Source organism: Sebastes umbrosus, chromosome 22 (genome assembly GCF_015220745.1).
Source record: "Sebastes umbrosus isolate fSebUmb1 chromosome 22, fSebUmb1.pri, whole genome shotgun sequence".
In the NCBI taxonomy this organism is placed as follows: Eukaryota; Metazoa; Chordata; class Actinopteri; order Perciformes; family Sebastidae; genus Sebastes; species Sebastes umbrosus.
This window is the reverse complement of record NC_051290.1, coordinates 3,957,399-3,980,457: the sequence shown is the minus strand read 5'-3', so window position 1 is coordinate 3,980,457 and position 23,059 is coordinate 3,957,399. Positions and strand designations below refer to the sequence as shown.

At 43.2% G+C, this 23,059-nt stretch overlaps 1 protein-coding gene across 5 annotated transcripts in view; it reads left to right on the top strand.

Annotated features, from left to right (window-relative positions):
* exoc6b (exocyst complex component 6B) overlaps positions 1-23,059 on the top strand; it is a 97,330-nt gene that overhangs the window by 37,002 nt on the left and 37,269 nt on the right. For 3 of the 5 annotated variants that reach the window (XR_005205151.1, XM_037758019.1, XM_037758020.1), the window contains exons 11-19: positions 101-221; positions 305-376; positions 2,304-2,401; positions 3,166-3,271; positions 3,448-3,557; positions 12,732-12,843; positions 13,602-13,736; positions 14,848-15,036; positions 18,180-18,209. Coding sequence is in view for 4 of the 5 variants with exons in the window: in XM_037758019.1 (XP_037613947.1) it covers positions 101-221; positions 305-376; positions 2,304-2,401; positions 3,166-3,271; positions 3,448-3,557; positions 12,732-12,843; positions 13,602-13,736; positions 14,848-15,036; positions 18,180-18,209 (973 nt within the window). In the remaining variant the exon portion in view is untranslated. The remainder of the gene's footprint in view (positions 1-100; positions 222-304; positions 377-2,303; positions 2,402-3,165; positions 3,272-3,447; positions 3,558-12,731; positions 12,844-13,601; positions 13,737-14,847; positions 15,037-18,179; positions 18,210-23,059) is intronic. The other 2 variants (XM_037758021.1, XM_037758022.1) reach the window with 1 other exon arrangement.

Sequence of the window (23,059 nt, the reverse complement as noted above, 5' to 3'; positions counted from 1 at the left end):
TTTTGATCCTTTAAAGCTGATTATTTTGGTGCATCATGAGTTACGCTCCGTCTTTGTTGTCTTTCTTCTCACCCTCTCTCTCATCCTTCCCTCCGTCCAGCTTCTTTGTCGTGGAGGATCACGTCCTTCACACCACGCAGGGTTTGGTCAACCGAGCGTACGTGGAGGAGCTTTGGGAGTTGGCGCTGTCCAAACTCATCGCCGCCCTGAGGACGCACTCCGTAAGAACACCAGCAACCCAAACACACTGCCCATAATGACATAAAGACTTTCATCACTGTAAATATCTCCTCTGTCTCCTCAGTCGTACTGTGACAACCCCGACCTGGTGCTGGATCTCAAGAACCTCATCGTGCTGTTTGCTGATACTCTGCAGGTGTGTGTGTGTGTGTGTGTTGAACTGTACGCTCCCTGCAGCCCCTCGTTAACATCACGCTGTATGAAATTCACTTTATTACGGACGTTTCGTTTTTGGTGTTCTGGTACGTTCCGTTCTTCTATTCAGTCATCTTGGCACATGCCAACGAAGCTGTTTGACCCCGGGGGCCCTCATGAAACCTGTTCAAAGCATGTTTTAGAGTTTAAGAAATGGACGGCTGCCAGTCTCCAAAGAAAGACTTTCTTTCTTAATTCAGTAGAAGTTCATCATCCGATGTCAGTTTGCTCTCCGTCGATTTATTCTCCACTGCATGTATGAACTGACCCGGATGGATTGAGTGTGATGGATGAGAGGACGGAGGGATGGAGGGGAGATAGAGGGGATGTGGGTAGAAACCGGACGGGAGGAACATTCAGAGATGAGTGAGAGCGAAGGAGGGAGGGAGGGAGGGATGAACGGACGCTACGATGTTCAAAAGTCATTCATGTGAAGTGATGAGGTGCCGCTGAATGGCTGAATTCACCCAAGAACAGCAGCGAACGTGTATTTAATACTATTTTATTATGCCGTGGCTGCAGCCATTATGTTCTCTGGATGTCTGTTTGTCTGGTTCATTCTCGTGAACACGATATCTCAGGAACGCCTTGAGTGGATTTCTTCAAATTTCAAGGATGAACTGATGGATTTTGGTGGTCAAAGGTCACAGTGACCTCATAAAACATGTTTTTGGCCATAACTCAAGAACTCATGCTAATTATGACAATCTCACACAAATGTTTAACAGGATAAATATATATATAATATATAATAAAATGTTGAAGTGATGACATTTTGGATAAACATGGATGTAAACCGACACTTGACTGGTTGGTGGAGGCGTACAACCACAAAGCGATAATTCTAGTTCTTAGATCCGTTTAGAAAAAAACATGTAAAAATGTCAATTTTAGACTCATAAATGTAGCTTTAAAAACATACACAGAAACACATATACATGTACGTTTACAGTCCTCGACCTGTGCTTGAAAAATAAATTTATATTTTGCAGACTGAGGTTGAAATATTTAGTGTATTTATCTGCTTCCATAACCTATAAATCAACCTGTTGTCCTGTAAGTCCGGCTGTATGATTGAATTATGATCATATTAGGGCTGTCAGAGTTAACGCAAATTTGTTTTAACGCCACTAATTTCTTTAACGCATTAACGTACATGATCTTTCGGAGGTTGTAGGGGGCTAAGTTTTAAAGCTAGAGTGAAGACACTGGTATCATATTAAACTTGAAAACCTAATGAATCCATCGGTACCAACCATGTCATACTAGCTTGTTGCCAAGGAGGTTAAATAACGCTAAGAAGTTATGCTAAATTTTGTAGAGGAAAAACTGTCATAGCCATTTTCAAAGGCATCCCTTGACCTCTGACCTCAAGATATGTGAATGTAAAGGGTTCTATGGGTACCCACGAGTCTCCCCTTTACAGACATGCCCACTTTATGATGATCACATGCAGTTTGGGGCAAGTCCTAGTGCTAAATGCAGTACCTGTGAGGGTTTCTGGACAATATCTGTCATTGTTTTGTGTTGTTAATTGATTTTCAATAATAAATATATACATACATTTGCATAAAGCAGCATATTTGTCCACTCCCATGTTGATAAGAGCATTAAATACTTGACAAATCTCCTTTTAAGGTACATTTTGAACAGATACAAAATGTGTGAATAATTTGCAATTAATCGCGATTAACTATTTTAATGGATTGACAGCCCTAATAAGATTTCAGTTATTGTATTACAACACGAGCCATCGTTGAGTTGATGTAGAATAGTTTTCCACTTGGACATGTTAAAAGGTTTAAACTCATGTTTGCATGTTGAGGTGCAGCTGACTGGTTTCTCTGGTTTCTCTTCTCCTCCTGCAGGGTTACGGTTTCCCCGTGTCCCAGCTGTTTGACATGCTGCTGGAGATGAGGGAGCAGTACGGAGAAATCCTGCTCAAGAGATGGAACATCACCTTCAGGTACCGATCACAGAGAGAGATCACCAAAAGAGTAGGCGAACGTGTTTGTTTCCCAGTAGCTGAGGACGGAGTGCGTGCCGCGCTGACCTTCTCCTCTCTAGTCGTAGAGGTCACGAGGGGGCAGCTAGTCTGTGGGACGACCACACATTAGTGCTGGTTTGTGGGAAACGTCCTCGTACTGGGTTTGAAGTTTTACGAGCAGCCAGAGAGAGGAAGTGTTTTAAAGCAAACGTCCGGAACATTCTCTACCCTCCAGAGTGGGTACTACCCTTACAAGAGTGTGTGTGTGTGTGTGTGTTTGGGCTTACATGCCATTGTTTCACCATCGCTTTTTGTCCAATGACACCAGTGGGACTTACAGCGAGAACGGACAAACAAACACACACTCCCTCTCTCTCTCTCTCTCTCTCTCTCTCTCTCTCTCTCTCTCTCTCTCCTCCTCACACACACACACACACACACACACACACATTTCTACACACACTGGGGAAGCCACAGGAATGTTGTGTTGTATTGTTGGAGAGGGAGCGCTCTCCGGTTCACGGCCTCTCCATGGAACGTTGGAACGTCCGAACTCTGGAGCGCCAACAAGAAGTGGGGGGCGGTGGGAGAGGGGAGGGTGGTAAAGAAAACCTCAAGCAGTAGAAATGACCCCCAATGGGATGATTGTGTGTATATATGTGTGTGTGAGAGTTATTCTTGTTTTAAATAAACTGAAAATAGAAGAACTTATTTACCTGTGATGTTTTCGTTCTCCTCTCCAGGCAGGTGTTGGACCAGGACAACTTCAGTCCGATCCCAGTCGCCACAGAGGAGGAGTACAAACACTACACTTCCCAGTTTCCCCTGGAAGACCCCGAACTGGACAAGGTAGAGAGCGACAGAGACAAAGAAAGAGACAGAACATTTTTTTTTTTTTTTTTATGCACCACAAAAACATCTTTCATTTAGAATCTCATAAGAAATTAAGTGTTGCGTGCAAAATGTGGTGAAGTGAATACAAATCTCACTTAATCCCTGTTTTTTTTCGCTCCATTTCCCTCCAGCTTCCCTTCCCCAAGAAGCTTCCCTTCTCCGAGTTTGTGCCAAAAGTCTACTGCCAGCTCAAAGAGTTCATCTACGCCTGTCTCAAATACTCTGAAGACCTGCATCTCAGGTACACTCACACACTCAAAACGTTTGACTTTCATTTGTCCTCTATCACTCACGTTCATGCTACCAGTGTCAACCTGTTGATCTGGGGGGGGTGTAGACCAGTAGTTCACAAACTTTATCATGTCAAGGACCCCTAAACTGACACAAATTAGACCACGGACCCCCATTTGATAAGATTTTGTCCAAGAGTCTCCCGTCTGATAGGATTTTTACTTTTAGATTAGGGCTCTCAATCGATTAAAATTAAAATAAAACATTCTTTATCTGTTCAAAATGCACCTTAAAGGGAGATTTATCAAGTATTTAATCCTCTTATCAACATGGGAGTGGGCAAATATGCTGCTTTATGCAAAGGTATGTATATATTTATTATTGGAAATCAATTAACAACACAAAACAATGACAGATATTGTCCAGAAACCCTCACAGGTACTACATTTAGCATAAAACAATATGCTCCAATCATAACATGGCAAACTGCAGCCCAACAGGCAACAACAGCTGTCAGTGTGTCAGTGTGCTGACTTGACTATGACTTGCCCCAAAACTGCATGTGATTTTAGTCACGGATGAGCCCCCTAATTTATGTTACACCCCTACAGGTCAAGGGACACCTTTGAAAATGGCCATGCCAGTTTTTCCTCGCCAAAATTTAGCACACGTTTGGAGCGTTATTTAACCTCCTTTAAGACAAGCTAGTATGACATGGTTGGTACCGATGGATTCATCAGGTTTTCTAGTTTCATATGATACCAGTAATACAGTAATGATATATGTAACCTGCTACAACCTTAAAATCTGAAGTTGCGTTAAAGAAATTAGTGGCGTTAAAGCAAATTTGCGTTAACGCGTTATTATTGCGTTGACTTTGACAGCCCTAGTAATAATACTACAAAAGGGAAATGAAGCCACAGGAGTTGTCTGCAGATTCTACTTTGTTCAGTGTGTCTCTATCTGCTGGAGGCTTGTTTGCTCTGAATGTTGAATTCAATCACATAGAAACTTTTTTTTCCCACCCACATTTCAACGATAGTTTGAATTTTGATTGAAAAGTAAGTAAGCGCCAATTGTCAGAACTCGAGCCAATCCGGACTGACCGCTGCCAGGAGCGAGTGTTTTGCCCCTGAGCTCCATAATGCTTGCTTGCCCACAAAAATAATATTTTTCTCCATCACTGTCTGCCATTGTTTCTCTCTTTTTCTCACTCACAAGCGTTCGGGTACTTTCCTCAGTCCACTCTTTTCCATTCTGACTTTGTCTCATTAGATTTGGCGGCACGACCGCAACTCGGCAATCAAGTCCAGCTTCTGTTCCATGTTCTGTCGAGGTTAAACAGTAACCCCTCTTGAGTGTGTGTGTGCGTGTGTGTGTGTGTGTGTATATGTGTGTGTGTGTGTATTGGTTACGGTTGATGGAAGAATTAACTAAAACAATGCAGCCACTTTTCTACCGAGGAGACGAGCAATCAGGGAACAACTTCCGCTGTCCAGAAGGATTCCACAGGGCTGGGATTCAGCCAGACACACACACACACACACACACACACACACACACACACTGATCAACATACATGGGCTTCACATAAACACACGCAGGAAACTTGAACTGTAAACTTACAGAGAAGCAAACACTTTCATGCACATTTTACAACAATCCGCGGGGGTCGTGTGGCTTTCCTTTAGTGAGCGTATTCGTATCCAGTGTCTGCATGTTCGATAGCGTTTCTCCATGTGCATCTGTGCATGCGTCGTGTGCGTTTTGTGTGTTAGTGTGTTGATTCTCCGTGGGGGCTGGGAACCAGGGGGGTACCGTTGATCCGTGACCGGCGGAAGAAAGAGAGACGGAGGCAGGAGGAGTCCAATCAAAGGGGAAGGAATGGGTATGATAGAGGAAAAGAGAGAGAGAGAGAGAAGGGATGAAAAGAAACTTACTAACACAAACTATCAGTCTGTATTTGTTCATGTCTTCAGACCTTTACTTTGGCATGGTGGGATGTAAAGCACTGACCCAGGAGGTGAATCTCAGTTTAATCAAACCGGCGTTTCAAAATGGGAAAGCTGGTAGCAGCAACAGATTAATTCAACAGTTTAAGCTCGGGTTAGTATGCTGAGAAACTAGCAACATAATGATCATTTTGGAGGATTGGCTTTAGAGGGAGGCCTGAAGAGACGGACTGTCGGTGTTGTGACTTTCTCTCTAGATTTCGGGACTTTTGTAGTTAGTGCTGCTACTTTCATTGGAAAAGAGTTGACAACACTGGGCTGGCTTTTCAGTTGGATAATTTCAAAATCTAGCGTACTCTTGCTGGTTTCTCCAATGTGACCGACCCCAGCTTTAAAAGCGTAACTGTAAATCCACTAGAAAATATCCACAACATCACAAACAAGATGACAATTCAACTGGTGACTGTAAAACAAACCTTAAAGGTGCAAGTGTTCAAGAAAACAAGCTGCTTAGATGTGTGCATGCTACTTATCATGATATTAAACATGACAAAGTAAGTATTTAAGCTCCAGTTGTAGGAAAAAGTAGTAAAATCAGGTGTTTTTCTGGGATGTTCCCACTAATACAGTCTGCTTCTGTCTGATTCGTTAAACGACTCTGAAATCGTCCGTCTGAACGAACAGAAACATCCAGACAGATGTTTTTTCTGTGTAACAGTTTCTCTCCGGTCTCTCGCTGACCAGACAGCACTAATCGCTCTTCTCAATCAGAGTAATGACTCCACTATTTGACCTGGCTTGATTTCTACACGCTGCTGCACAACGCTGCTATCTGGTTACGGCGGCGGCGGCGGCACGCCTTCCTGCCCGCTTCAAACGCACCCACAGATGCAGCGGCCCGGAAGCAGACGGGATGATGGAGCGGGATTGTGGTCATTGATCCCTCTGACCTCTGACCTCAACCTCTGTTCGCAATTCTGATTTGGCGGAAAGGAAATGTATAAGTGTGTGTGTGTGTGTGTGTGTTTATAATGTGCATACCTCCATGTGTGCATTTCTGGTTGTCATGGAGATGTGTGAGTGGTTCTACGTGTTTTTAATCTACAAAAAGACATTTCTTGGCATTGGATTGTTTTCAACTCGTTGCACACTTTTTTATTTGAACAAGATGGCCTCCTTATTTAACCCCTTCAGTAATGAAGCGCATCCTTTTCCTGCACGGATCATAAGTGAATCCATGCCTCGGTGTCTTGTAGTATTACACAGGTACAGGAGACGCTCAAAATCAGGGAAACACTTCTCCAGAATCAGAAATCAGAAACTGTTTTATTGCCAAGTAGGTTTGCACACACGAGGAAATACAGTGTCAAAGTCAAGAGACATAATATCAAATAGAAACATTCACAATCAGGGCTGGCTTAAGGCACAGAACATATAGGTGGTCGCCTATAGGGCGTAGTGTGAACATGCGTCGCTCCCATTGCAAAGAATATAAACGCTTTGGTGGACACGACCTTTAAAGGTCCCATATCGTGCTCATTTTTAGGTTCATATTTGTATTTTGTGTTTCTACTAGAACACGTTTACATACTTTAATGTTTAAAAAAAAACTTTATTTTCCTCATGCTGTCTGCTTGAATATACCTATATTTACCCTCTGTCTGAAACGCTCCGTTTTAGTGCATTTCAATGGAATTGCAACAGAATTGCGTTGCTAGGCAACAGTTTGAGTCCATGTTTACTTCCTGTCTGCTGATATCATTCACATACACTTTAACAGGAAATAAACTGGGACCCATTTAGAATGTTTACGTTTAAACCTTTGAAATGGTCTCAGTCAGACAGAAATCCTGACGGCTGGTTTCAATAAGCTCAGTTTCTGAATACGAGCTGTGTGTGTTTCTCTGTGGAATAAGCGTTTCGATACTTTCACGGTATTTACATGGAACTTAAACCTCCTTTATAATATAAAAGCCATGAAAATGTCCCTTTTTTAAATATGGGACCTTTAAATTGCAGAATAATGTACAGAGTATATACAGAATAATAATAATAGTATGTAGATTAAACAGTAAGGGGTATCAATACACTAGATAAATGCAGTACGACTAGTAAGCAGTGCAGGTAAAAGTATAAAATATATAGTTTACTTACTAGTAATACTAACAGTAGACTATTATATACAGAATAAACAGTGGGAGGATTGTTTCTAACGTGTGTTAATGTATCTCGTAACGTCTTCCAAAGGAAGAATACAAAGTATATTGAAAGCCTTTGTTTCTAGTTTCGAGTCGTCCTCAAGAAAACGATGTAATTTACGAGCAGTCGTCTGGCAGGTTCGCCGCCCGGTGCTGTTCTGTTCTGGCCGCCGCGGCTCCAGAAGCAAAGACATCACGTTAGATTTGACAGAGAGTGTTGGTTTGGCAGACGCTGCGGCGATGAAGACGGCTCCGCTCTGTAATGTTTCAGGAGAAAACAGGAGATGAGGTGATGTTGGCAGCGACATCAACCTGCAGAACTCTTGGTGGAACAGCTGGGCCGGCAGCCAGATGTTTGCTGGTTTAAACTCCTGGACCAACCAGCTGCCACAGAGATGCCCACGAGCCACACACGACTTAAACTCGGCAGACTGCGGGTGTGAACGTGTCGAACTGTGAAAATGAAGCAGGGTGTCGCTGAGAGAGAGCATGAACACTCAGCCAGCCTGTTGGAGGTAAAGACCTGGAAAAGGAAAACGGCTTCTTGGCCCACGATTTCCACACAAGCGAAGACAATCAGGCAATTCAGAATCAAATTGCATGTGTCAATCTGGACCGGCTGTTTGATCACAAACACCAGCAGAGATCCAGCCGCTCTGGACCTCCAGGCCAAAGTGTGTTTAAAGCTGGTCTGTTGGAGCCAGTTCCCATGATTCACAGGTGTCATGTGTTGTTTTGCAGTTGGCACAACGTTAACCCAACACAGAACTAGAAACCTACATGCATGAGCTCATCCTTATGTTTGGAGTCTTTTAGGTTGGGCTCATCTCGTGTCAGTTAGTAAGTTAAGTCCTGATGTCTCTGGCGCTTCCAGCTTGTCAGGTAGAGTTATGGCATCAGAGGATCGTCAGTTGAGCTCTTATGACGGCAAAATGTTGCACCAAATTTAATTCATTTGAGTTGTTGTCGGAGGATTCAGTTTCAGCAACTAAGTAAATCACCACGTTTGTGTCTTTTGTGTTGAGTTGAACTTCTTGTCCATGTTGGCTTCATGGATGTATGAAGAGAACTGGATACAGCGTTGGAGGCTCCCGTTCATTCCTATGAGAGTTGCTCAGCGGCGCTCTAAGCCAAAACGGCTCGACTGCCGAGTGATAAAGTACCCGGATCATCCAGCGATCTTCCACATCCATTGGGCCCGTAGAGCAGGCGCAGTAGCGTTTCTTTTAACTCCGCCTCCCAGCCCTCGCTCCAACCTCGGTCTGGGTCTCATTCACGTTAACGGAGGAAGGGAAATAACTCTGGATTCAGCTATTAGTGCATTTTACAAGTTTTAGGACCTAATGATTTAAATAAGGACTATTAGAGTGTTCGTACTGGGAAGTTGATTCACCTGAAAAAAAATATCCGTTGAGTTACAGACGTCTCTTTCCCAATGTTAGTCTATGGGAAAAAGCCTTTTTGGGTCCAATGGCATCACGTGACGGACACAGAAGTTGTAGTACTGCCGTTTGGCCGCTATGTAAAATTAGCTTAAAGTCCGGTGCACTTCCTGGGGGCTTGGTTGGCACTAGGGCTGTCAAAATTATCCAAAAATACATTTGATTATTTGTTCAAAATAAACACATAGGTTTCGAACTATTCAAATATCTATTTTGCGCATTATGTCCACGACACCGTGTCCTTACTGGCCGGCAGCGACGCAGCGCTGCACAGCGCCGTTTTGAGCTGAACTTTTGTCGGACGCACTGTTTCTATTTATTCCTGTCGTTCACTTTGAAAGCGCCCTTGGCCAACTTTACTTATTTAAGAGGCTGTAGCAGACTCCGTCTTAGAGCTAGAGTGCTGGTTTCATATGAAACTAGAAAACCTAAGGACTCCATTGGTACCAGCTCTGTTATGCTAGCATGTCAGGGAGATGTCTATAAAGGGGAGACGGCTCATTTTGGTACCCATCATTCATCTTGAGGTCAGAGGTCAAGGGACCCCTTAGAAAATGGCCATGATAGTTTTTCCTCACCAAAATTAAGCGTAAGGAAAAAAAACTAGAAACAGGGCGTGCGACAAAAGTTCATCTCTAAACGACGCATTGCGCTACGCAGTGCTTCGTCGCTCCCGGCCAGTTAGGACACGGTGTCCCGGACATAATAGTGACAAATGACGCAGATAGTCGTGCTAAGGAGCTATTAAAGGGCGAGAGAAAAATATGAGTGGAACACACTTTAGACCAAGAAGTATGTCCGCTGCGTACTGTAACTCAGTCACTGCTCATTGTGTTTGCATGTTCCTTAAACACTGTCCAGAGTGTGTTTGGTGGTATGGTACGAGCATACCTGTGGCTTCCTGCCTCTCACTGCTGACTGCTCCCTCTTTCTCTCTTTTTTGTTGTTGCTCTGTGTGTGTATTTTTAGGAAATACCTCCTACATGTATCCCTCCATCCCTCAGTGAGCCGTAAACACGGCTGCACTGAAGGCCCTCTGGCTTCCTCCTGACAGCATCAACCGCCGCGTATTTATTGTGACCGATGGCAGCATAAATATAATGAAACTCAATCCAACTTCTGCGGTGTGTCTATATTTGTATACGTGTGTGTGTGTGTGTGTGTGTGTGCAGAGTTCACTAGCATACATTGACTTTTTGCCACTCTCTCCACACACACATCGTTTTTGTCCACTCGGCACTTCTGCCGCTCCAGGAATTTCCCCCCCTTCGCTGCAAATTGTCGGAACGTTTTTAGGATTCCTCTGCTTTTTTGGAAACAAAGTGAGTTTGGAATTCCAGCTCTCGCTCTCCCTCAGGCGACACTCTGCGTGTGTGTGTGTGAGTGTGTGTGTTTAGGTTGAATTCCAGGCACAGATAATTTACTGATTTGGTTGGAATGTGTTTGTTACCCACAGGGCTCTGGAATCGAACGCACGCATTAAAACACACTCGAACACAGATTCCTCTTCGTCGTCCCGCAGCGGGAGAAAGTGATCGCTGTTGTTTCCGCTGATTATCTCCCCCTGTGTGATGTGTGTTTGACCTTCTGTGACCTTTGTCATGTGTGTGCGTGTTATACTATAAACTGTGTATTTAGTACGATACTGTCGCGATACTTGGGTGGCGATTCAATATGTATTTAAGTATTGTGATTTGATATTGCGATTTATTGCGTTAACTTTTTTAACACTAGACCATGGGGAAAAAGTTGAATCATACACTTCTAGAGACTTTTACTTTGGAAAATATCTAAATTAATACAGTAAAATGTTTGATTTTCAGCATCAGAGATGTCCTGAAGTCAAATATTTCAGTCATTGTCAGGAATTATTTATAATTTTTTTTCCATTTCCCTAACAAATTAGTGGTATTTTCTTTTTAATTTATAAGGGACATGTATTGTTTTATACTTCTGGTGAATATAATCCATGTTATAATTTAACATGTGAAGGTGCAGTTCGTATCTACGCAGACCCTCCAACGATTTCTGCTTTTTCGTTTTGGCTCGCCGTAGTTTGTTTTGGTTGACGGATACGGACAAATATGACGTCACGTTACTCTGACTCTTAGTCCCTGGAACTTCTTTTCAATGAACTAAAAGGTTCCTTCAGTCCATTGTTGTCTAAAGACCTGTTGAAGATTAAGCAAATTAGTTTGAATACACACAACAGACTTTAAATGGTCATAAAATTACCACCTCTGCACAGCCAACGAGGCGTGAAGAACGCCAGCAGGCTGTTAAATCTGAAACGAGCTCCAATTTCCTCTTAAAACAAATATTTGATGGCGCTAATCAGACCCATTTACATAACAACAATCTCTGACATCCTATCGATTGTGTTGTGTTTGAGATGTGGTTGATGTTTGGTGGAGAAAGCCAGACAGATTTTCTGCTGATCTAGAAAAGGTTTTTCATGGCAGCGCGTCTCTCTCTGGCTGAGCATCGCCCTCCTGTTTAATAACTGCTTTCCTGGAAGAGTCAAACTGCACACAAAAAAAGATGAACAGAGGACGCTTTTAGACTCCGACATGAGGCTGAACACAGACAGGAGAGGAACCAGTGTTGAGGAACAGGGTCTATAACGCCCCAAGATGGCCCTGGTTGGAGGTTAATACTTTATGAAAGTACAGGAACTTTCAGGTTGGAGTTTGCAGGGATGACCGTCACTGACTGGTAAAACACACACGACGGCGCTGCTTCATCTCGTGCACTGCTTCATTCATAAACAAGGAAGTACTCTAGTATGGATTTAGGGGGGGAGAGGGCCTTTCTCTTTTGCTGTCAAAGTTGATTAAATTATAACACGTTAACACCAATTTTTTTTAACGCCACTAGTTTCTTTAACGCGTTAAGGGATCATATGAAACTAGAAAACCTAATGAATCCATCGGTACCAACCATGTCATACTAGGTTGTCATGAAGGAGGTTAAATAACGCTCCAAACTTATGCTAAATTTTGGCGAGGAAAAACTCATGGCCATTTTCAAAGGTGTCCCTTGACCTGCAGGGGTGTAACATAAATTAGGGGGCTCATCCGGGACTAAAATCACATGCAGTTTGGGGGCAAGTCATAGTCAAGTCAGCACACTGACACACTGATAGCTGTTGTTGCCTGTTGGGCTGCAGTTTGCCATGTTATGATTGGAGCATATTGTTTTATGCTAAATGCAGTACCTGTGAGGGTTTCTGGACAATATCTGTCATTGTTTTGTGTTGTTAATTGATTTCCAATAAGCAGCATATTTGCCCACTCCCATGTTGATAAGAGGATTAAATACTTGATAAAATCCTCTTGATTCTCGTTTAGTGTGTATTCAGCATTATCAGTAGATTTAATTCAAAGTTGGACGTCTAATGAGGCTGACAGCTCCTAACATGGTAACGCACTCACTTGAATTGGCTGACATTTAGACTTTTTCCAGCTTCGCAGACTGAGAAATTCACTTAAAATGTTTGTCCTGGCATCCAGACTTCAGCTGCAAGAACTCACTTGTGCTCAGTCACTGATTCTGTGTGTTCATGTGTGTGTGTGTGTGTGTGTGTCCTCAGCTCCACGGAGGTAGACGATATGATCCGCAAGTCCACCAATCTGCTGTTGACCAGAACCCTCAGCCACTGTCTGCAGTACGCCATTAAGAAGAAGAATGTCGGGCTGGCGGAGGTACAGTGTGTGTGTATGAACGAAAACTCAGCTTGACACTTGTAATAATCTCTCTCGGAGGGGAACGAGCTAACGGCGTTGCACAACTCGCCCCGAGTGGTGGTCATTCTCAACCTCCACGCCTCATTTACTCTCACAAAAACAGACGTTTCCTCTCTTCAACCTGTTGTTGTCATAATAACTGTGCACAAGGGTGATACCAAGTGGTGATTTTGACTTTTCCTCTTGCTCAACGGTCAGCCCCAGAGACAGAACATCATTAATCCACAAGAACAATAAGAGAACGTGTTATGCCTGCATTTTTTTATTAAACAGTTTCAATTAATTTGTCAGAAACTGGGCTGAATTTCAAAATAATGTGCAGAATATCGAGACTAATGTCCAAACGGAGGCTTATGATGCAAAAACCAATAACACAAATAAGTGTCGGAAGACTGATTATAGCAGAAATTAAACTAGATCGCTTTATTATGTTTCATTTTATTATACCTTTTCAACACAAAAAATGATGGAATAAATGCATAGAGAAAAAAATACTTGACTTTTATTGTTGCATAATTTCAAAATAAAAGGCAGCAACAGAGAAAACATAATGCCAACATGTATTCCACACACGTATAAGAGACGTCATACTTTATATTTAATGGTGCCTTTGGTTGTTGTCTCTTGCTGCAGCTCTTTTACTGCATGTAAATGTTTCTATTGAACGTACATACAGATGCCCAGTTGTGATTTTAGTGTCCTGTGTTTGCATCCAGTTGGTGCAGGTGATCATAAACACCACCCACCTGGAGCAGAGCTGCCACTTCCTGGAGGAGTTCATATCAAACATCACAAACGTCCCGCCGGACACGGCGAACGCTACCAAGCTGTACGGGACCTCCACCTTTAAGGTAGGTAAACACAAGATGCACATTTCTATCTTTTCTCTTTTTTCCATCCTTATTTCTCTCTCCTGTTCTTCTTTTTTTCATCCTGATATGCAACACAAACCGTCGGGCTGGGCGGTAAAACGATCTCAAATCTTCCACAATAACTATGATACATTTCTGAGATTTCTTTTTGATTTAGTTGTTTTTACCGGTTGTCTTTCCGTCAGTCTTTTATCTCCGGAGCTGAGGGGTTTCCTTTGCCGGGTCGTCCTCAGGGCGTGGTGCTGGAGGTCTGCATTGTTCGGCACCCCTGTCGGCCTCTGGTCGCTCAGGCCTCAGCCTCGCTTCCCCCTGTCGCTCTGTCCCTCGTGCTTCTGGGCGGGGTTTCCCCCCAGATGCATGCCGTTGTCTCTCGGGCCTCTCGTCACTCAACCCCCCCCCCCATAGTCTGGGCCTCGTCCCGACTGAACACCTCCTTTACCCACTGTCTCAGCGGCGTGCCCTGCTGCCTTTTCAAGGGCTGATGGACCTGACTTTGGGTGCACTGGATGCAGGGGCGAACCTTGACCCAGATGCGGTGCAGCAGCCTCGTCCTGGTTGACTCAACTCTCCTCTGTCCTTCGAAGGGAAGCGTGGGGGTTCAAAGTCTCCTTGTCGTTTGAAACGGGGCATTTAAATGTAAACGGGATGATTATCGACATCGATCAATATATAAAAAAAACATATGGTAATAAAATTTTTTCCCATATCGTCCAGACCGTACATACGTCGCTGCCGGGTGACGTCATGAACATAAACACGACGGCGTTTGGTTTTCTGACATATCTGGGACTCCCACAACGTGTACAAAGCAGCAACTGTGGTTATTTCTTCCACGGTCGGTGGTGGAAACGGCGGAAGGAAAAGTTGTTGGTATCTATGGAGACAAGCTCCTTCTCCTCTCCGGCACGTCTAGCGAGAGTGAACACAAATGATCCCGGCGGTCCAACTACACGCGAGTAAAGCGAGGCGAAAATGTGCTTAGTTCTTAGTGTGAATACGACATAATACCGAAGTAAAGCAATACATATTCTACATTATTAATTCATAAAAAGCCCACGTGTGTCTCAGTCTGACCTCTGTCTGCTTGCAGGACGCTCGCCACGCGGCCGAGGCGGAGATCTACACCAACCTGAACGCCAAGATCGACCAGTTCCTGCAGCTTGCTGATTATGACTGGATGGCCGCGGTGCAGGGAGGCGGGACTCTGGAGGCCAGCGACTACCTGATCGACCTGATCGCCTTCTTGAACAGCACCTTCAGTGTCTTCACCAACCTGCCTGTAAGTACACAGTACACAGTACACAGTATACAGTACTCAGTACACAGTACACAGAACACAGTACACAATACACATGTGCGTGCGTGCGTGTGTGTTATATAAGCTCCGTCTGCATGTTAGCGTGAGGCGTCACAGGGCTGGACAATCTGCTTTAGTTCGTTAGAGTATCAGCTCGTTACGGGTTAGATCGTTAACATGGGGCCCGTTAAGCTCATTAAAGGGTGAGCCGGTCGGGTCAGCGGCACCGGATTACACCGTGGCTCAGGCTATTGACTCTACAGCCCGACTGTAATGACATTATACGCTCCATCGGGATCAGTGGAGAGCAGGGCTGCAACATATTCACGGAAAAACACTGACATTGACAATATTTTATTTTTACTGCGATATGAAAAACTACAGGAATATAGATATAGAGAAACAATGTTGAGCTCGTCTCCCATTCATTGTCTATGTAAGCAACCATGCAATGCATTCTGTTTTGTGATACGGTTTCGATTTTCAAAAACACTGTTTTGATTTTGAATCAATAGTTTACCTGCAAAGACTAACTCAGTCAATGCTTTATTCCGTTTGCAAAGAGATGCGTCCTCTCAAAGTAGTGATGTTGGATGTTACAGAGACTGTGATGAATGCAAATGCAGTTCTGATTGCATACAAAAGTAAACTTGTTTTACTTTGATGTTATGCATAGGGTGGTGTGTTCCTTATTCTATGACAGTTTCCCTAAAAGTAGATTAAAAAAATCGCATCATATTGCCTTCCTTACAGTATCGCAGGGCTCGGGATGAAGGTGCTTCCCGGGGCCGTGGACAAAGTGTCCCTAACCGCGTCGTGCCAGCAGGGCGGGGCTCGGCCCACGTAGGGGTCTGTGGCGATGTCTGCAACCCACTCGACCCGTCTTAAAAACACGGACCAAGGAGTCTAACGCACACGCGAGACAGAGGGTTCAAGCAAAACCCTGTGGCAGAATGAATGTGAGGGCCGGCGCGCGCCGGCTGAGGTGGGATCCCGGCCCCGCGGGGAGGTGGAGCGTGAGCGCGTGCAATAGTACCCGAAAGATGGTGACGACATGTTAAAGTGGTATCGGTGCCGTTGTATTGGAGCCGTTTTGCGAGTACATGAGCACAGTATCGGACCCAATGCTGGTATCGGTATTGGTGCATCTCTATTTTCTACGAATGTATCGAGCAGCGAGCTGGACGTAACCTGAGGTTCCAAATGTACTTTTCTCACCGTAAATTTGCATTTTAAAGTACATTTTTTTAAACGTGAATCTCGTAGAATTAATCCAGAATATAAAAGTGTATTGATTCAAGCTATTCAACGTGCTCGATGAAGCTCAACCTCGAACCTCGGCCCGCCAAAACACTGAATTTTAAACTCTGTATTTGTTTTTTTCTGCATTGAACGATGGAGCGTTTCTTTTTTTTCCTTAAGCTTTTATGTACACCGTCTAAAGCACACATGATCCATGTTCCCACTCTGCAGTTTAAAGCACATGGACGGTTAAATCTTACAGCGCACGCACACACACACACACACTCGGGTTAGCTTTAAGATGATTGCGCACACAGATTTGGTCAAAGCGGGTCACAAGGCCACAAGGCCACACACACAAGGTGGTCGAGCTAAGTGTTTTCCAGCACTTCTGAGAAGCTTTTCCTACACCCCCACGAGCCCCGGACATGACCCCGTCACACACACTTTAACACACACACACACTTACTGCGGGGCCTCCTAAGTAGATCAGATGCTATGGATCTAAAAAGCTGGGTGGTATGACCCTCTGAAATAAGAGCTGATCATATAAAAGAGTGGACAAATGAACTGGATACTATTGAAAGGAGTAGACTAGAAATAAAATGCCTCACAATACAGTCGTTCATTGTCACAGTAGTGTCGTTGAATATATTCTGTATTAAGGTTCATACAGGCAGAAAGCAAAGCACATTTTCACCTCCTGTTATTCACATGAATTTGTCTGTTTGTGCTGAATAAACACGGACTGACCAATGTGCCATAGTGTTGTCAAAAATATCGAAGTGTCAATACTGAAAACGGTTTCAATACTCATTTTCCACATATCTATAGATGAGTACCACCTGCGCTTTCTGCCTTCTGCAGTTGACAAACACCTCTATTTATGTTTAAATGAAAATTGAAAATGTTATGTCTCAATGTTGTCAATTTTCCCATGGTATCAAATATCAATATTTTTCATAGTAGTAGTAGTAGTTATCCTTATTTACATTCAATATGTAAAATTACACCCCGAATAGTTCCAGTTGAAGGTAAGTGAGTGTAGTGCGTTTCTCTAGTGTGTTCCTCTCTCAGAGGGGAGTCAGAGGTCAGAGAGGATTTGAGGTGGAAGACCAAGAATCCAGGACTAAGTGATTGTTTTATGTTTTTATGACTGTAAAAAAAATAAAATCCAACATGTTATGCAACGAACAGTCAACACACTGAAACCAGATCACCGATCTGTTAAACCAAAGCTCACCGTGACACAGCAACATTCTTGCAACAGTCGCAGTATGTGTGTGTGTGTGTGTTTGTGCTCATAACAGCTCTAAATGTAGTTGGAAGCAGCCGCGCACTAAGAAAGCTCAGCGGGCTCACATTTCTACCACAGCTTTGGAGGAGCGGTACGCCGGCCCAGTTCTCACCAGAGAGGAGCTAAGAATACCACAGTTCAGCGCTAGCTAAATGCTCATAATCGAATTGAGCTCGGATTTAAAGATGGAACGGGGGGACGGCATGAAAAGGCCCCAGGAGTGAAAATAATCATGTGAAAATTAGAGAGTAAATTCTGCTTCTCTCTGTCCGACCATAGTGCTCCAATTTTCTGGCTTATAAAACTCCTTGATCAGTTTTCTGCTTTTGCACCGAGAAGGTTTGGCGGCTCGCTCTTCCTCTGTGTCTAGGGCTTACTGAGTTCTCCACACAGCTTCGGCACATCAGATAAAGCCAGATTAGCATCGTCTCAAAGGCCCGTGTGCAATAAATACCCAGTGTCTTCGCCTCGCGGTGATTTGATTGAGGAGTTTTATTTCAGCGGTCACAGTTTCCCATTAATAAACACACCACTTTTACTGTTTTACCATCCGCTGAAATGTCCCGGTTTATGTTTCTCACCGTAGGGAACGCCCATACAACACGCCACTTTACCGGTGAGTATCTGGGTTGTTATAGTAACGGAGTGATGTTTACCAATCCCTGACTGACCTTGTTAACCCTTCAATTTTGACCCCTAAAATCCCCACTTCACAAACCAGCATGTGAGATGGCGAGGGAGTAATGCACGTTTGCCTGAATCTGTGTTGATGTGCCCCAAATCTCTGTTCCCAACCAGGGAGGGAAATCATAACCAGCCACCTGCCAACGCTAAACACATTTGTTGGCGTTTACGATAATGTAACAGAAACTTTGGCCGGTTACAACATCATTTAAAACTTTATTTAAACGTACAAATTACTTTTATTTGATGTAGTTCCCCAGTCTTGACCAGAGAAGATGATAACATGTCTGGTGTCGATGAACAGTCATGAAAAAATTGATTTTACCACTCGTTACTGTGGAGGTCCTGAGAGGAAAGTGAGAAAAACAATTCTGGTAATCCATTTTTTTTAGTCTGATCTAAATTGTTTTCTCTACTGTGTTCATGACTTAAGAACACGGGGGGAAAAAAAGGTTTTCCAGGATCTTTTTAAGGTTCCTTAATTTTGTTTTTTTTCAGTGAAACAGGCGGGGAAAAAAGTTTTACCAGGTGGAAAATATTTTTTGCTAGGTGAAAAAAAAAAAAAAAAAGTTTTGCCAGGTGAATAAAAGTTTTGCAAGGTGAAAAAAAAAAAAATTTTGCTAGGTGAAAAAAAAAAAATTTTTGCTAGATGAAAAAAAAAGTTTGTTAGGTGGAAAAAAAAAAGTTTTGCCAGGTGAAAAAAAAAGTTTAGCCAGGTAAAAAAAAAAGTTTGCAAGGTGAAAAAAAAAAAATCTTTGCTAGGTGAAAAAAAAAAAAATCTTTGCTAGGTGAAAAAAAAAAAGTTTTGCCAGGTGAAAAAAAAAGTTTGTTAGGTGGAAAAAAAAAAAGTTTTGCCAAGTGAAAAAAAAAGTTTAGCCAGGTAAAAAAAAAAGTTTAGCCAAGTGGAAAAAAAGTTTAGCCATGTGAAAAAAAAGTTTTGCCAGGTGAAAAAAAAAGTTTTGCCAGGTGAAAAAAAAGGTTTTAGTTTACTTTTTTCATCTCTGAAAATAGGTGGCGAAAAAAAACCTTTTCTGTCATAATCACAAGAGAGAAAACAATTTAGAACTTTTTATTTATTAATTTTTTTCTCGCTTGCCTCTCAGGGCTTCCGTACATTACACTAGACGAAAATGAATTTCCAGCCCTGGTATCTGTCAGATCAAATGTGGTTTTTAAGTCCGTGAAGTGGAGTTGCTTGCAGTGGCCCCTTTGTGTGTGTCAAGGTTACATTCAAAGAGAAAACACTCACAAAAATGCACCCAAAAGTCCAGGATTCATTTTTGTGGTGTTTCCTGAGTGACGTGAACTAAATACCTGCCATAACGCTGCAACACTGAACCTGGATCAGCTCCTTTTACGGTGATCTGAAGGTTAACTGTGTGAATAATTCCCATTATCAGTCGTTTTCCAAGTCATGAATCAGGAGAAAGACCTGTAAACCCTTCAGATTCACACTGAAGACTCTCTCACCCTCACATTTTTTGTCACAGATGTATTTGAAGCAGCATTGAACTGTCGCAATGTCAGTATCATATTTTTTCCGCCGTGATCCCACCTCTTGACTTTTGGCTGCCCTGACTTGCCGTTCGTTTGACTGACAGGTTTCTGGATGGACGGAGAGCATATTATACACCGTGTCGAATCCCTTCCAGGAGTCGTGAATCAGTGTGTTATGAAGCAGTGACTTTACCGTGCTGCTGTGTTTCTAAACTCAACCTGCTTCGAGCATTATGAGGCTGAATTCAGATGGGAGCGCTTCAAAACAAACCGCGTCCAAAATGGGAGGTTTTGGTGGAGATGCACATCAATCTGTTATTACACTTTCACATATGAGGTTCTGGTTGTTCTAACAAATTTGTCAACAGTCTTTTAATTTGACGTTTTTTATTAAATCTAGTGCAAACATGATCTCAGAACGCCTCGCATGTATATAAATATACGTTAAACTGAACTCTCCTTGTGTTTATGCGACGTGTACAGTACCTGAGCTTCCTCGGTCACACCACCACAGCCTCTGTAAATAACATGTCATTATCAATGCAGATCACGATTACAGCTAAGTGAACAGGACTGCTGGTGTAGTGTGTTTGACCACACACAGACAGATGAATTTACCCTGAGAATAATACAATATGTTTGAATATGTGACCACATCCCTTTTCTGACCGCAGTCACATTCTTCTCTTGTTGTATTCACTTAAGCTGGATTGGAACAAGATTGTCCGGATCAGTTGGAAGCTGAATTCGACTTGTTTAAAGGCTCCTGAAAACTTGGTTTCAAATTATAAAGCTGCGGGAATCAATACTTTTATATGAACAATGGAAGTGTTGTAAAAATGGACAAAAAATTAAAAATGTGATTGAAAAAGTCTTTGTAGAGCAACGAGAGACCTTTCACATAACATGTAGTCATTTAATTCAATAATAATATCAATATACAGATTAATGTGTCTTTAAAGAGTCCATTTCCATCTCCTAAACGCTGAGACAGACGGAGAGATGTATGCCTCTATTAGCATATTTTACTGTCATTCGGATCTGTCTGCATTCCTTTCGTTACTCCTCCTTTTCCTTCCTCTTCCCTCGTTCAGTCCCGTTTCTTGATTATTCACCCTCTTCTCTGGCTGACCCCGTCCGTCTCGTCCCGTCACCTCGCCTGCTTTCTTTATGTCTCTCGTCTATTTGTTCAGCCGTTAGCAGCTGAGTAGCTTTTAACGAGCTCTCTGATGAACGTCTCTCGTTAGCGGGAGGGAAGGAGGGAAGGGTTTAGGAATAGAGGGAGTGAGGATGGAGAGGAAGCATCACTTGATTCTGTGTCCTTCCTATCTGTCTCTCCTTCACTTCCTCTGTTCTTCTGTCCTTTTCACCTTCGTTTCTCTCTTCTTGTTTCCTTTCCTTCATTACTCCACTCCACTCATCTCTGCTTCCTTGCCTTTGCTTTCGTTTTGTGTCCTCTCTTCAACTTTCTTTTTCTTTCCTTTCCTTTCGTCTTTCCTTTCCTGTCATTTTCTTTTACGTCCTTCCCTCTATCTTTCTTCACCTCTCCTCACGATTCCTCACCTTCCTTCACCTTTTTCTTTACTCACCTTCTCTCCATTTCCTTTCCAATCACTTCCTTTCCTCAAACTCATCTTTCATTCTTCCCTTTCCTCACCTTCTCTCACTTTCCTTTCCTTTCTTTCCTCACATATACATTTCTCATCTTTCCTTCCCTATCCTTTCTTTTCCTTTACTCACCTTTCCTTTCCTCACCTTTCTTCTCTTTTCCTTTCCTTACCTGCCCTTTTTTTCTCACCTTTCCTTTCCTGACTTTTCCCTCAACTTTCCTCACCCCTTTCTTTACTTTCCTTTATTCTACTCACCTTTCTTCTCCTTTCCTCACCTCCCCTCTCTTTCATTTCCTTTCCTTTCCTTACCATTCCTTTCCTTTCTTTTTCCTCACCTTTCCTCACCCTTTTCTTTACTCACCTTTCCTCACCTTCCCTCTCTTTCCTTTCTTTCCTTTCCTTACCATTATTTTCCCATCTTTTTCTTCACCCTTTCCATTCATTTAATTTAATTTCCTTTCCTCACCTTTCCTCACCTTTCTTTTCCTTTCCTTTCCTTACCTGCCCTGTTCTCACCTTTCCTTTTCTTTACTCACCTTTCCTCTCCTTTTCATTCCTTTGCTCAACTTTCCTTTCTTTTTCTCACTTTTCCTCAACATTTCCTTTCCTTTCTTCTCCTCTCCTCCCTCCCTCCCTCCCTCCCTCCCTCTCTCCTTCCCTCCAGTGTGCCTCAGGCTAATGGTTCCCAGTTGTCTGTATTGAACTGTGAGACAACACCATTTCTGTCAGACAGACCTACCTGTGTGTTTGTGTGTGTGTGTCAGTGAGCTCAGGTTCAGGACATGTAAATAGAATTAGCCTATTTCACGCTCAATCTCACCCCGTGATAATTCACCCCTGGGGTTGTGTCTATATATGTGTGTGTGTGTGTGTGTGTGCATGCAGAGTTCAGAGGCCAGCATCGTAGTGGAGGATATCCGGCCGGTCGTAGGTGTGTGTTTCTCGAACATATGTGCTCGCACGTGTGCGCCGTGTGTGTAATTTGATTTCCCCTTTGAGGTGAGCGCTGCCTCCTGAATGAACTGCGCTCCAGAGCTCTTTCCTGAGGTGGACCTCAGTTCACTCTCAGCTACAATGGGATCTTTCTGCTGCTGTCGGGTTCCTTATATAAGATAAAGATTCATTTTATGGATCTCCGAAGGAGGGAAACCGTGTTTATTACAGAGGCGGGCGAGTTGAGCTGCTGTCTGGAGAACAAACAGGAAATTATATCAATTTATGACACTAAAATTAAAATAGTACTTAATTGAATTGTACTTCCTGGAGATGGTGTTCCAGGAACAGCTTGACCATTTCTCAGAATTTTTACAGACGGATCACTTCACAGGAACATAATGTATTGTACATCTTGTTTCCTTTGTTCATTTCTTTTCATTAGCTGGCGTTTTTTCATCCCAACTGTTGACCTCTGTAGAGTAGCGTTAGAAATGAGACGGAAGGACGCGTTCAAGTTGTCACAAAGTCATTATGAAAACACAGTTTGGACCGTCATCATCTCCCTTGTCTATCTTATGGTACGTGTCCACAGGGGCATTTTTTATTGCGAGGGGGACGCGACGCTTCCCAACATTGGACGCTCGGTTGGCTGTCCTAGACACAGGCTCTCCCCACCTGATTGGACGAACGCTTTCCCTCCGTTGGCTGCTGCTCCCAGCTTTCAAACCGAAACCAGTAT